Source organism: Miscanthus floridulus, chromosome 3 (genome assembly GCF_019320115.1).
Source record: "Miscanthus floridulus cultivar M001 chromosome 3, ASM1932011v1, whole genome shotgun sequence".
NCBI classification, from domain to species: domain Eukaryota; kingdom Viridiplantae; phylum Streptophyta; class Magnoliopsida; order Poales; family Poaceae; genus Miscanthus; species Miscanthus floridulus.
This window is the reverse complement of record NC_089582.1, coordinates 12,946,250-12,962,153: the sequence shown is the minus strand read 5'-3', so window position 1 is coordinate 12,962,153 and position 15,904 is coordinate 12,946,250. Positions and strand designations below refer to the sequence as shown.

Below are 15,904 nucleotides of genomic sequence, written 5' to 3'. Positions count from 1 at the left end.
AAGGAGGAGACATGAGCGGCACGGCGTCGGCAGCACGGCGGAGTCCGGGGCGGACACGCGCAAGGAAGATGGCGCCGACAAGCGGGCCTGTCGTGGCAGCGAGAGAAGGGCGCGGGGCCACTGTGTCTGCGGGTGAAGTGGCAGGTCCTGGTTGTCAAACAGAGAGATCTCGTCGGAGCCTCCGAGCCCTTCGTAGCCTGACCAGGAGTCATCGTTACGAAGGGTTGAATTCAATTTTCTAGTGACCGAACCCTCTGTGGTGGGGATGGCTTCCACTGGTGAGAGTGTTGTGCCCTGCTTGGGGTCTTCTTCTCTAGTGTGATAGATGGTGCTTGGCTGTTGGGGTCAAGTAGAGATGATGCTGATCCCTTCATGAGTCTATGTCACTCGGGTCTTCAACTTGAGCGAGGGCTTAGTGAGCTCGTCTAGGAGTCACTGAACATAGGCCTGGGGGCACCCTCCTGTCTAATCAGAACCTATTGTGGGCCAGGTGATCCAGAGCACTAGGCTCTGGCTCGGGGCCGTCTGATCATCTAGAGCTCCACACGCTTCTAAGGGCTGCAATAGCAGGTCTAGGTCCTCTCGAGCCTACCTTATGGGCCTGACCCTCTACAGCCATAGATTAGGGAAGTGGGAGCATGCCGAGGCTCAGATGGAAGCCCTCATTGGGCCCACTACTCAGTAGCTCTCAGCCCAACTCTGAAGAGTTGGTTGGTTTTGGGGGGATGTGCCACCCGAGCACCTGTCTGGGGAGCTAGTGTAGCCCTCGAGGCCATTGTGGGGCCTCCTTACCAGCAAAGGGGGTTGCTTCTGGGTGCATCCCTTTTGCTGACGCCTTACGTAGGCGGTTCATGGCGTTTGGGCCATCGTGCCTAGTGGAGGAGTTATGACATGCATGTGTGCCCCCCGCGACATCCCATCTCGTCTGGGAGATGGGGCCTCGGGGCCACTAGAGTAGATCTGGTGGAGGAGGAGTCACGGCGCTAGGTGTAAGTGGATCTAAGCAATCGATGGAAGTCGATGGGCCTAGGGGAAGGGGGATCCCCCAAGTCCGGTGAGGAGGCGTGTGTGGAGTGGGCAGCATGTGTGGCAGAAAGTGGAGCGAGGACTTTACTCGTTGCTAGTGGTTCCCTGACTCCGCCTTTACTACACAGTCATCATCACCCAACTGCCTGGGACCATGCTGCGGGGATTGAAGGGATGCCTAGCTGGTTCTCTAGGGTCCTTTGTAGCCGCTGATGGCTGATCGGAGGACCCTAAGCCACTCACAGCACACCGCATTTGGCTATAAAGGGAGGCCCCTACGGGACACGGTGTCTTCAATCCTTTCCTTAGGCCCCTTCTCTTCTTCTGCTTTCTTTGATCCATCTTCTTCGGTGGTGACGGTGGTGGTGATAAAGTGTGATGCTTCCCTCCGAGTGAGAGCTTGGTGTTGTCCATTGAGCAACTACTTCTTCGAAGGTCGAAGGGCTCCAACGATGGGGAGCCGATGGCATGGCATAGAGGTAGCTGTAGAACCATAGCACTAGGTGGGAGACCAAAACCTCCATTATCGCCGCCGGCCTAAGCATCTGCGGTCTTATCCTGAGTTGTTAGCACCAATGCCTCCCTGGTGCCGAGGGCCACTGAGTCCCTGCTCCGCTGCCCTTCCTTGAAAAAAGGGGAAGGATCCTGGTGCCTTGGGCTACCGGTGTCTTTTCACTTTGTCAATGGATGAGTTAGTGGCCTAGGGGCTCAACGGTCCTTCGCACCGGTGGGCTTGGTCGAGCGCTGCCGGTCCTGCCATCACTGTGCCTATCTGTGTGCCACAGAAGCTCGGTCGGGGGGTCCTGACCAAGTGACTACAGCCTTGCCTGCTGTAACAGTGGGTCAGTAGCAGTTTTTGCCACTGTATATTGTGATTGGGTCATTCCCAATCAATGAAATTACTTCTGTGTGCAATCCCATTTTGCTGTTGAGTCATGCTCAGAGACTTGATCCCTCGTTGGGATGGGCTGTTACAATGATGACCTCGTTGGCCAAGATCACGACGACCATACTGCTAGCTGGTAAGTCCATGAGAACCCCAGGTTTATGGTCATTCCATGCCCCAATCATGTCCCCTAGAGGGGAGATCCTCAGCTTCTCGACCAAGCCACTCGTACAGTTCCCGAGCCCATCTATCGATGCTCAGGGGCTCGTTGTCTCCCTTGTTGGGTCACTACGAGCAGCTCAAGGCCCATACTTGGACATCATTTGTCAAAACAGTCAGGGCACTTCTAGGTGCCCTAGATACAGCCACATGGGCTTGCCTCCCGAATGCCCCACGCGCTTTTGGTTGCTTCGGGCGACCTTGAAGCCCAATGGGTCAGCCTTGAACCCTCGGTGATGCCCCTTCTGGGGGTCCTCCGTACTAGCATGCGGTGGGGTGGAATGATCTGATGAAGGATCGAGAGATAGGCAGATAACTATAGAAAAAACAGAATGGACACATGAGAGGGGAAAGAGGACATAGCTGGTAAAGCGATGACCGGGGCCGCTCCGTTAGCACCTTGCCGATCTTTTGCCTACTCCTCCTGCTCCCACCATCCCATCCTTGACCTGCTTGGGGGCCTTCTATAGCGATCCTCCTTCAGAAAAGGTCAACAGGTGGTTAGCCTGGTCAATCCTCCGATGCGGCCAAGCCATCGCTGGGATCGCTTGGGTCAAGGAAGATAGCAAACAGAGCAAACATGGATAAGCGAAGTAAGAAGGTTGAGAGGACGGGACTTATCTTAGTTTTTGTTGTTGGAGAGGTAGGCCAGCGAGGAAGGTCGGCAGGTGGGCCTTGGCTCAGGAGGCGTCACTTCTGGGCAGATGGCTCGACGATGGCCTTCCCTCATGGGCAAAGGTTGGAACTCACCTCGATCGGGTTAGCCCCTTCTAGGGAGCCGATCGCCGGGATGGAGGGGCCAGCCGAGCCATCCGCTATCGCTAGATGTGTTGACTACCTTGCCGATGCTCGGTTGGTCGAGCACCATTGCCATCTTTGTTGCTTCCTCCGTCGGCGCCCTTCCTGCATCGTGGCTAGGTCCATCAGGAGCATAGGGGGTGATCAGAGCGGCTGCTTGGGCGACGCGGTCTTGCTCACAGTAGTAGGCTTGCTCAAAGTTGCCTTCGACGATGACGACCCCCTTCGGGCCGGACATCTTGAGCTTGAGGTAGGTATAGTTGGGGATGGCCATGAACTTGGTGAAGCACGATCGATCGAGGAGGGAGTGGTAGACACTAGGGAAGTCGATGACCTAAAAGGTGAGTGGCTCCTTGCAGAAGTTGTCTAGGTGGCCAAAGGTGACACTGAGCTAGATGCGCCCAAGGGGCACGGCATCCTTCCCCGGCACGATCCCATAGAATAGTGCCTTGCTGGGGTGTAGGCTGCTTCGAGGGATGCCCATCTTGTTGAGGGTGCTCGCATAGAGTATGTTGAGGTTGCTGCCTCCGTCCATCAGGACCTTGGTGAGGCATGTTGTGCCCACAATCGTGCTGACCATGAGCGAGTAGCGCCCCGGATGAGGGACGCAATCGGGGTGATCCTCTTGGTCGAAGGTGATGGCCATCTAGGACCACTGAAGCCACATCGGGGTGGCAAGGGTGTGGACAACGTTCACCTCCTGCTCTATGATGCGGCGCTGCTGGCAGGATTCATATGCCTAGGAGCCCTCAAAGATCATGAGGCAGCGCTCAGCCTTGGGTAACTCATTCAGGCGGCAAGTGGCATCCGACATGCTGAGCCTCGCCGTTGATGTGGTAGCACATGCTCGGTGGGGCGCTATAGTCGATGTCATTAGAGTCATACTCTGGTTCATTCCCCAAGAGGATCTCAAGGAAGGCGTTGAGCAAGGGACCATCAGTCCCCGCTGCACTAGAGAGGATGATGCTCCGTGGCGCCTCGCGACTAATGAGGTGCTCTAGCTCCAACTGGAAGGACACTGCCGCATTTGGTATCCCAAAAGGAAGGTCTAGGAAGTAGTACCAGAAGCGATCAAGTGGCAGGAGCACCTCACCAATGGTGATATGGTGGTGGATATTGGCCAGCATGTAGAACATCTGGCGGCGGTCTAACAAGGTGCGGTTCGGGCATAGACCACGTTGGATCTGGGGAGCCAGAACCTCAAGATCTGTTCCCAAGAGTCTTGATGGAGGGGATGACACCGGGGGCTCGTTGCCCACCGACGCAGCCCTGTGGAGCAACGAAGCTCACCGTAGCAGTCGATGATGTAGGCTAGGCTGCCAAAGTTGAGGACCTCACCCTTAGTGAAGGCGTCGGTCGCAATGGAGAACTCACCGAGGAAGCGGACACCGCCATCTAGGGTGGTGCTGCTCGCTTCAGTGACAAGGTGGTGGCTCTAGCCACCGTAGAGCTAGAATCGCACTCGACACTGCCCCCTACCTGGCACACCAACTGTCACGAGGTCGAAACCATGGCAAACATGTTGTTCGAGTCGGTGCCAGAGTACAGGGTCTCTGGTGGCTCGGGTGGACTCAAGAACACAAGAATCACATGGAGAAGACACAATGGTTTATTCTAGTTTAGGCCAATTCGGTCCCTACGTCCAGCAGCTGAGATCCTTATACTCAAGAGCACCCAAAATCTAGGGGGTTACAATAGAGTGTAAAGGAAGAAGAGTTTGGCAGGGGGTTAGCTCGGTGCTAATCCTATTGTTGCATCGCTGCCGGTGGAGTCTCCCCCTCATCGAAGAGGAAGGAGACGGTGGGATGCGGTGGGGGGAAGGGCTCTTGGTGCCCCTCTCTGGATTGCCTTGCTCTTTGTGCAGAGTGGAGCTAGATAGAAAGGAATGGAGATCAAATTGAGATCTCCCCCCTCTAGGTCCGACCTTATCCCATATATAACGAGATTGGTCGGGTACAAGGTGGTTTGTGGTTTCTAGTCTATGGTCTATGTGCGCTTGAGTCCAAGAAGGTCTAGCAGTGGTGCGCCATGGACCATCGAGGTGTCTTGGAGCTGAAGAAGCCTGGGCGTCGTCCAGCTGCCCTGTTCTGACACTCTACGTGTTAGGCGGTGTTAGCTTGGACTAGCCTCCCCTGGATGAGACCTTCTGAGTCTTCCTGATGGAGAGGAAGGCCGCCTCCAAGGACTGGCATGCAGGCTTGGAAGCCCCCAAGCCCTCGGAGGTCGAGGGAAGATTTGTCTTCTTATGTCACACCCTGGACGTGACCCTATTGAAGGAGCAGTTGGCATGGGCACGCCTTGGGAGCGATGCTAGGGAGCCCCCGGGCATCGGTAGCCTAGGGCTTGTCTTCTTGCGCCCGGGCCTTGGCTGGTGTCGTTAGCTGGGCAGGAGCCAAGGGCCAGGTTCGGAGATGTCGTAGATCAGGAGCCCGGAGCTTGGGGAAGCCCCTGAGCCTCAGGTAGAAGCTGCGGTCAAGTAAGGTCAGCCAGGTCTCTTTGCCAGAGGGTGCACGCAAGCGTGCCCAATGGGCATATCCCCTCAGCCCTCGGGCGATCCTAAAAGGGTCGGTCGGGGGGTCTTCTTCATTCGAGAACCATTGGACCCAAGGCTTAACATACCCATATTTAAGGTCTCGTCAGGTAGTCTACCAGCCTCTATAAGATGGTCACAATTAATCATTGTTAACCGAGGCAGTCTTGATGCATGCCTATAAAAATGATGTTTCGAGAGGCGAGTGGCTTGTGATGCCCGCTTCTAGTAATAAAATAATAACGAAAAGACAACAACTGCCACCACCATTACTCCATGCCCCCAATCACCACCTATCCAATGCTTCCCTTGGTTGTTGTGAGCTTCTACTTTTGCTTTTGCCACCGCACCGTCACTCCTCAACGCCCCTAGCCAAAGGTCGGATCTGTGTTGCCCTTGGCCCCAAGGTTGGAAGGCTATCCTGTGCCTTGCACCGTCACTCCTCGACGGTTGCAACTACAAGCTAAAGCTAGTGCTGCCCTTGGCTGCCACATAGGGATGGCAACGGGGTGGGTTCTGCTCAGGTGGAGTATCTGCGGATCCTGCCCCGAAACTGTTGAGGAAAACCCGCATCGACACTGAACCCCAATTCGGGTGGTAATCTGGACCCGCCCCCGAACTCGGCGGGGACCAAAAACCCGAGTTCCATCGACATAGGAGCATAAGTTGCACAACATTTAGTAGGATTGTATTACAAATTTGCAACCAATTTCATCAACAAAGATCACATATCATAAGAGCACAATATTCAACATCAATAGGACAACTAAAAGAGAGCGGTCACCGCCTAAGCAAGATGAGTCAAAGCAAATTGTGCTAGCTTTGGCTCCAGATCAGCAGAGGCATGCTCCTCATGTGTCTTGTTGTGGTCCTCTAGTGAAACATCCTACTCATCCTATGCGCTGGACTTATGTGTGTGGGTGCCGTATCCGCCAATGGCACCTATGATGCAACAAATGCAAGGAGTTGCTGCTGCAACAAAGTCCACGAGGGCTTGGGATTTGATTGTTGTTCTGGAGCCTCGCGCTCCTGGAGCTAGTGAAGTCGCTTGTCCTATTGTGTCCCAGTCTCTTGAGACTTGTTGTGCCTATGTAGGACTATGTAGGCCGAGGAAGTATCCGTGGGGGCCTTTTTTTGATCACCCCTTCACCGGTGGTGGGTGCCATCTATGCCGAGCTATAACAGAGCGCTAACCGCCGATGGACGCACAGCCATGAGGGGAGAGGGGCAGAGCAGTGGTCTGACGTGCTAGCCTACTGGGGCAGCGGGGGGGTGCGAGGCTACAGTGCGGGGCCACGTTGGGTGGACGGTGTGACCGCATGACACGGACGCCAGGAGAAGGCATGACCATGCGACACCGATGCTAGGTGGAGGCGCGACCACGCAAGGCGCAGATGTAGTTGTTCTCGCGTAGAGCCTATGCTTCCTACTGCTAGTGGTTCGGATGGGGTGGGGTGGCTGGTGGGAATGGTGAGATGGCTGCTTATTATATACTTAGGGTTGTTGCTCTTAGATATGGGCTAGGCCTTCTAAGTTTACATGGGCTATGAATAAGCCCCTGTGGGACACCCACAAGTCAAAACCCCGACCCGGACCTAGCCCTACCAAAATTTGAGTCTCCAAACCTGAGACCCACCGTGGGAAATTTTCCCCTGCCTCCACACCCGTCGGGTCGAAAACCCGCCCTATTGCCATCCATACCGCCACGTTGCCCTTGGCCCTGAGGTAGGAAGGCTCTCCTTCGTGCTCGCCACCACCACACTTCAATGGATGCAACAAGAGGTTGGATCTAGTGCCGCCCTTGGCTTGATCTCGGCCGACCTCCACATCATTATAGATAATGCACCACCACATCATCCTCGTCTATGCCATTCGTGCCGCCACCTTCAAGTCAAATAGCACCTCCACCTTCAAATGAAACAACAAAAAACAAGTGGATCAAATCGGAGGCCAGGCATTAGTGGAGCTGGGGGTGGGATGGAAGCACCATTGGTGGTGGTGGGACAAGGCTTGATTCGCCGGGTTGCTGCCTTTAGTTCCTACCCATTGGCCAGATCTCGTTGCTCCTCCTCCACCGCATCATGGAGAAGACCGAGGGGGACACGGGAATTGAAGGGCCGAGGACCATGTGGTGCTTGGGCAGATGGTGGCAAATGCATCACTTTGGATCTCGCGATAGGGAGCACTTCAACGGAGGTGGTGGTCCTTCGGAGGCGAGTGGGTCTAGCATGTTAGAGGGGGCGGTGGTGGCAGGGATACTATGGTGGAGGGGCGACAGTGGTCGTGGGAGGGTGCAGGAGATCGATCGAGCAGTGGAGTAGATCGGGAGGGTGGGGAGACTGAATGTGAGATGAGGTGGCAGCGGTGTGATGGAGATAAAGCTAGCTAGCTTTGCGGTTAAGGAATGCAGTTAGGGTTTTTAATTTGTTTGGTGGGTAATTTCGTAGGCGTCCCATATAGGACACCCGTGTCTCCTAAGATAATAATTGTAGTAGTGGCCAAACCCCTATATCTTCTAATCTGCAAGTTTCTCGACGATGTTTGCGGGCATTTAAGGTGTCCTTACCGATCTAGAACAGCCCCAAGTGTGCCCCCAGATGAGCTCCATCCTGAGAAGGATTTCTAGATTCTTCGTGTCCAATCTGTTGAAACTGGCTAAGCCGTCGATCCTCGAGTTGTCGAAATGAATGATTATCATGTGGTGCGGACATGCTAGCACTTATTTGGATATGGAACCAGATTTGCATTGAAATGCATATCATCATTCGGCGTACACCAAGGATGCTGGACACTATTTATTTGACCTAGAGGACATGTCCATGATGTTTTCGCAAAAAGGGGAAAAAAACAAGACATGTGCCCTATATGCATATCTAGTTTACACATCCGGATGTGTGCATAGGAGACAGACATAACATCATTTTTTTACTGGCCTTCGCTGCGGTACTCCAAATGACTGTGAGTTGTTTATTTATTTTGACGGAACGGTTACAATCACATATTACCTCATGTGAAATATATATTTATTTAATTTTTTAATTTATAAAATAAGCTAAATAAGGAAAGATTTTGATTTTTTTTTCTAGATTCGATTGATGCATGCGTGATCTGACAAATATGGTGTTTTTTGTAACTATATACTTTGATTACCATGTATTTTTGTAGGTGACTTCCATGTGTGTAGCGTGTGTGCGCGTGTTAGTGAGTGGCCAGTAACGTGAATACGTGTACGTGACTTACATGTGTGTGTTAGCATGTGTATACGTGTTACACGAGAGGCCGGTAACGTGACTTGCCTGTGTGTAGAGTGAGTTCACTGTTTTGTCACTCTAAAAAAAAGTGTCATGTCATATATATACATATAATAATCCTCTGCCCATAGTTGATTGATATATATACATATAATCATCTATCCATAATTGATTGTCGCGTAGCCTCGTAGGCAAATGACAGTAGACCATAATTTGGTAACATGACATGTGCATATAATCTATTTTGTTAGTATTTACAATAATAGACATTCTGGTCATTCCAATAGGTCCAGATTAAATGGCAAGGCCCAACTAGTCTCGCGTGATTAGGCCGATCACTGCGGTTGTTTTCACAGAGACGAAGATTCCCCCCGATCTTTTCTCCCGTCATTAGGGGAATCCAGAGGGATTAATTTTGTTTTTCTGGATTTTTTAATTCATTAAGTAAATCATAAAATCAGAAAAATCAATGGCTCAGATTGATTTGAGATATTACCATCTTAAAGGTAAAGGTTGTACCTTACCATTTTTACTCTACATGTTCTCTCCATCCCGTAATATAGTGCATTTTAGCATTCAAAATTTATCCTCAAATATAATGCATTCAGAGGACAAAACCCAGTTTTGCATTAAAAACTTTATCAACCAATCACCATTAACCACGTTGTTGATAACGTCTGATTAGAAATAAAACGAGGATAGATGCGTCTTTTATGTTCTCTCTTAATTTGTCTTAAAATTCTTAGAATGTACTATATTACAGGACAGAGAGAGTATCCAGTAATACTCTAAACATTTTTTTAGGGAAGCCATGCGGCGCACTTTATTGATTATCAAATAGGATTACATCGTTTACAAGACTCAAGAATAAAATCAGGGGGTCCATCGACCCAAATACAAATTTCTTTTGCTGATAAAGCTACTTTTGCTAACTCGTGCGCCACCTTATTTGCTTCCCGATCGCACTTCTCAAGAGATATGGCTTCAAAATTCTGCCATAGCTGGAAACATTCATCAAAGATTGGTGCCCCCACTGTAGATGAGAAGCCACTTTTCATAGTGTCCATAACCTTCGTGCAGTCTGAATGAACGATGAAGCCGTTGCATCCGATGTGTTGAGCAAGTAGCAGTCCTTCTTTCAGTGCCATTGCTTCCACCATTGGGGCATCAACCACATGCTCCCTGTAAGTGTAAGAGCTAGCTATGAAGGAGCCATCAGAATCCCTTATGATGACGCCTGTTCCTCCATCCCCACATTGTTCTCTGAAACTACCATCAACATTTATTAATAACTTCCCTGTTGGAGGTTTTTTCCATCCCTCTCTTTGCCTGACAGTTTTTCTCATTGGTCTTTGGTAATTAGTGGCAAGAGTAGCTATAGAGAGGGCTGATCACACCGGGCGCTGGATCGGTTCACCGTGAACAAATTTTCGACGTTCCCACCAAATGTACCAGCCACCCGTTAGGATCAGTTCAGCCAGACCAAAAGAGTTCAGCTTCTCAAGCGGTGGAGAAATCTTGATCAAATCAGCAACAAGCACTGAACCGATCTATCTGATTTTTGAACTCTTTCCAATTTCCTCCATACTCCAAGCCTCTGCCATATCTCCTTTGCACGGGAGCAAGTAAAAAGGAGATGTTTTATATCCTCACAGTCATCATGGCATGCATGACAGCTGCTGCAGTTTTCAATATGTCTATTTGCGAGAATCCCCTTGCACGGTAAGTCACCATGCAACACTCTCCGGCCAAAAATTTTGATCTTGCTTGGGATTTGCAATTGCCATAGTTTTTCCCATACTTTCTCATCGCCTACTCCACTGGCTTGTTCTTGAATCAGGTTTTCTCTAAACTTGTACATCCATTGCTGATGATATGCAGACTAGAACAAGTCTCTGATCATTTGTTCATCCCAATTCCCGTCGACAGGGTTTATCAATTCCTCCAAATTAGTTACCAGATTATTGCCTCTAGGGGGTCAAAATTTTCAAGTTGTTACTGGATGGGATCCAACAATCTTCCCATATTTTAATTTGGGGACCATCTCCAACTCTCCAAATGTATCCTCGTTTAAAACACTCCAAACCCACCAAAATGCTTTGCCAAGTGTATGAGCTTCTTCTCTTCGGTTTAGCCTTTAACAATTACCATCCGGATAATACTTTGCTCGTAGAATCCTAGCACACAGAGAGTCCTGCTCAGCTAGTAGTCTCCAGACTTGCTTGGCGAACAAAGCCAGATTAAAACTTTCCATGTCTCTAAAACCCATTCCACCTCTTTTCTTCGGGATCCAAAGTTTCCACCATGCCTTCCGGTGAATTCTTCTATGGTCATCTTCATCACCCCACCGGAATTGTGATATGGCGTTTAATAGCTTCTCCTTCCATCCCTTTGTTTTAGTTTGGACACGATCAATTAGATGTTGAAAACAATCACTGGGATCTGCTCCTACCAACGCAGGGAGACCCAGGTATTCGTCATTCAGTAATACTCTAAACGTTTATATGCAGTACATGCCTGTAGGCAGCGACGAAGCCAGGAATCGACGAAGCCAGGGCTGGCTTCCTCTTCTTCTTCCTCCAGCCCCTCCTTGCCTTCTTCTTCCTCCTCATGGCGGTAGCCCGGCCTCCATGTAAATCATGGCCGTAGGGGGGGCTGGAGCACGGGTAGCCCCCCCCCCCCCCCCCCCGGCTTCGTCGCTGCCCCCCCCCCCCCCCCCCCCCCCCCCCCCCCCCCCCCCCCCCCCCCGGCTTCGTCGCTGCCTGTAGGGTCAAATATATAACTTTATCCAGTGACGCTAGCTGCATGTGGCCAAGTCCAAATTATTGCACGCCCTGTAGCCGACCAAGGATCCCAGAAACACGGTGCTGGGCATAGCGGCTGTCGGCTATATAGAACAGAGCAAGATGCGTCGTCTGCGCGCATGCATCTGGTCTCGTGTATGCAGGACAGTTGACTTGGACTAGCGAGGTGGCAATGGCATCCATGCACGCGGATGGGACTGTGCCCTGTCTGCTCGTGTCGTCAAGACGTTTCCTGGAAAAAGGGGATCAGAGGAGAAGAGGTGGGGAGAATATGTGAGGTCAGCCATCGCCGGGCGACACGATGATAAAAACGTCGTCACCAGAGTCTCACTGGCTGGCGACGACGCACCATCCTCTCCGGCCAACACCGCGCAGCTCCGATCCACTGCTCGCATCTCACTCCGGGCGGTTCACTTTTCTCTCTGCTTTGAACTCAAGTACGGCCGCCCGGCCGCGCCCGGCCGATCTGCTCCACCTCCGACTCCAAGCTGCAAACAACCAAGGTAAGCAACCCATGACCGTGAGCAGTCCCACCCCAATGCAAGCGGCAAGCCTAGCTTCATGTACATACATCCTTGTCTCTTCCCATGCCCTCGGATTTGAAAACGATGGCACGGAGCTTGACTCCGGCGATCAACCGCTGTGCGTCGCGGCGGCGCGGTCAGTCGACGACGGACGTCGCCTTCCTCCGTCGTCTTTATGACCCCCCACCCTGTCACCGTTTTGTCTCGCTAGCCCAGAACACCAAACGGGCCCAGAGCGCAAGCAGTAAACCACGAAGCTCCACGCGTACGTGCAGCCAAGGTCCAAAGTTCATATATCCTCCGTCCAAACTATGACTCACTACTTTCATATAAATTCAAACTTTGTCCATCGAGCCAGATTCATAATTTTTGAAGCTCACTGAATTCAAATTAATTTTGAGTGTGCTTACATTTGTACTGTATTATTTATATGGATTTGTTAATCCGTTTGGTTCTCAGTAGATGTGAATCTGACACGTGCATGGTTTTTGAGGCTGTGGCATCCTACATAGCGGGGATATGTTAGACGCCTAGACCATGTGAGGTAACTAAAACATAGTGGGGTCATACTACGACATGTAGGATATGCTTCAAAAACCATGGACACCAGCCAAACACCATTCGGAGTCATCCCATTTTCTGTAGCACAGGCCATATCTTGCCCATAACCCATCGATCCCTATCGGTGGTATTAGAGACCATCCATCAAATCAAACACAGGAGATGATTTCCACCACCCTTTGTTTCCCATTCCCACCTCTCCTGTCCCGTTATCCAAACACCACCTTTTGCATTTATACACTATAACAGTAACTCAACACTTTACTTTGGAAATAGTAGTTGGGATTTGTAACATTTAATAGAGGTATGTTTGGTAACTGGTCCTAAGCATAATACAATAGTAATATGATAATCACCTAAACAGAGCATAATTCAGTCATGTCTAGCTACTAAACCTAGGTCATCAAGGAAATCAATCATGATTAGCAAATATAAATCCATAAATAAGTTAGATGGATTAAAAGTTTGAGGATAAGGAAGAGTTTCTGACCGTCAATCCATTTTACAGTGCTATGCACTGTGCACTATCCGACTCCACTAATGACTTGCATGTTTCCTTTTCCACGCACTAGGAGATTGGGACACCATCGAATTCTTTATTTAGGTGTGCAGACCAATTCCTCGACACCCATCTCTATCATTCTTAACTTGTCTCCTCATCCATGATCATAGCCTGTCTAACTTATGGAGCTCGCTGTCTTCTTAGACCAACTTCAAGGAACTCTTTATATTTTTTATAATTTATATGAATAGAGATTTTGGTGGAAAAAAAATCTCTAACAGTCCTTTAATTGGATATCCAAATATAGACCTCCTCTGTTCAAGATTTCTCGCTAGCTGAGGATGAAGAGCAAGTTAAAGAAAAGCTGTTTGGGGATACAGACATATAGAAACTGATTTTTACTCAAATAACTCTCCAAATGATGATCTAGAGAGAAAACTGATTCCTGCAGATGCTTTTAATATACTTTCATCTAACATCACAGTTGCATTTAACATCCAGAATACCTCTCTATAGTAAACAGGGTAAAACTGCCACAGCTTTCATGCAGTTGTGTAAATTTTTGCTTGTGGTAAAACGTTCATATACCCTTTTCAAGAAAACAAATAGAAGGTTCATATATCTATTATCTGATAATGTTTCATATCGCTTTCTCCTGAGCAGGGAACGAGTGCTACATATTCTTGTTGAATCCTAATGGCAGCGGAGATGGTCAGTTCTGTGGTTGCCCAGGAGACAGTTAGCCAAATCCTATCTGGTCTGGTTCAGAGATATACAGAATCAAATGACGCAAACAGAAACTTTGAGAGGCTAGAGATGGCACACATCAGGCTGGAGGCTGCTCTTGAGACATCTGACAAGTGGCAGATCACCGATGCATCTTTGCTGCATTGGCGTAAGAAGTTGAAGCGTGTGGCTCAAGAGTGTGGCGACACACTGCACAAATGCAAGCAAAGAATCGAAGAAGATCAATGGGAGGAACAAGAGCTGATGAACTCTTCCCTCCCTAGCCGGATTGTGCGTGCTACCAAGTCATTCATTTTCTCTGCCTTCGGCTTCAAAAATGAGCCGAGCAGATCCATGGTTCAAAGGTTCGAGTGGTTTGCACACGGAGCCAGTGAATTTCTGAGATACGTCGAAGTTGGTGGCACACCACGCTGTCACATGCCATTCAAGTCTCTTAACAGGAACCTTTTTGCAGGCATGGAGCTCCAGCATAAGATTGTTTGGGGAAATGAGTACCCTTCTTATCTGCTATGGCTGGTCCCTTCCATCACTCCAGATCATGGGGTAGAAGCCTGCCTGAAATTCGTCCATAAAGATGATAATGCACCGGAGAACAACTTCTTTCTTGGTGCAATGCTGCAGATATCAGAAAGCACAGACATAGTTGGGACCGTAGTGAACTGCCTGCAGCTCTTTCCTCCTTGTTTCCAGCCTACAATTGAAACCATCAAGAAAGAGCTCACTCAGCTTCCTACGCAGGACTTCACATGGGTGCCATATGTTGATCTATGGCACAGAAAACACTGGGACAATCTCCACAGCTTCTGCACCCAATGGTTTCGTCCAGATCCATTGTGTTGCAAGAAGCAACAAGGTCTGCAGAACAATAAGCCTCGTTGCATTGGTCACCCAGACATGGTAGGAATTCCAGATGTTTCTCTGGATTCAGTCATTCTAATGCACTTGGAGTGTCAAGTCCCGGTATCCGAGCACAACTATAGGCAGCAGACCACAACCTCGCCATCTCAACGCAGAAGTTCTACGCAGGACTACTCACCATATCTCAAAGCTGGGCTCCTCTTTACCCCCCACGGTTCCTCAAAACACAGGCTTCCTGAAGAAAAGAACTCTGCAGTAGTGACGGTCCACGGTGAAGAGCAGCACTATGTGCATACTGACATTACCTTAGACCAGCTGAATGAGATCATGCTGCCAAAGGCAACAGATTACTTCTACAGAAACCCCGAAGCGACGGCCTGCCAAATGCTTTGGAAGTCTAGACATGGCACTGAGTACATTGAGTTCGAGAAGCCAAGGATGGAGGAGATGCCATGTGCAGAACGACGGGCAATTTCTAGGGCAGGTAGTAGGAAAAGGAAGCTGGAGGTGCAACAAGATCAGGTGCAGGTGCTGGGGAGCTGGAATCGCAAGGTGGCTTGCTTCCTCAATTCGTGGGTTGCACATGCTCCTGTCCGGCTGCGAGGCTTGATCCTGGACTGGATTCAGAGAGGGAAGGAAAGTCAGCTAGCAGCAGTGCCACCACCACTGCACCTGAAGATCTGAATCGATCATGTATAACTTGTATTTAACCGTACAGTAGGCTCCGGAAGGAGATTAGATAATCATGGGATTTTTTTCTGTTGCTCTATGTACTTGTCTGCAATCCATGATCGCATCGCGCCCTGTAAGCATTGTCTTCTTTTTATTTGATTTGACTAGCAATAATTGTCGATTTGATGCCCTCCAACACCTGTACTTCCTCTGTCTTGTATTTTTGAGAGTCAACAAATTTTAAATTTGACAAAATTTCTCTATACATAATAGAGCAGTAAATATAATTGGAAATACTAACGTTGATACTATTTTTATATAAGTGTGGTGAAACTTAAAATTTATTGATCGACTACTACAATGGCAAGGCACTTTTTCCGGGGTGAAAGGAGTAAGAGAATTTAAGTCACCCCATCTCAGTTTTTTTTTGCTGAGGAAGCACTATAAACAAAATTTGGATGTGAGGTAAAAGTACTCATGATTTCAAAAGAGATATTTGTAAGGAAATTGTTGTAACAGTGCTTGA

General features: G+C 49.6%; 1 protein-coding gene across 1 annotated transcript; it reads left to right on the top strand.

Moving 5' to 3' along the window:
• The first annotated feature begins 11,882 nt into the window (after positions 1–11,882).
• LOC136545007 (uncharacterized) lies at positions 11,883–15,446 on the top strand. Its single transcript, XM_066537067.1, has 2 exons — positions 11,883–12,017; positions 13,765–15,446. Exon 2 carries the CDS (start codon positions 13,798–13,800, stop codon positions 15,388–15,390), a length of 1,593 nt encoding a protein of 530 aa, XP_066393164.1. The 5' UTR covers positions 11,883–12,017; positions 13,765–13,797; the 3' UTR covers positions 15,391–15,446.
• Positions 15,447–15,904: the final 458 nt, after the last annotated feature.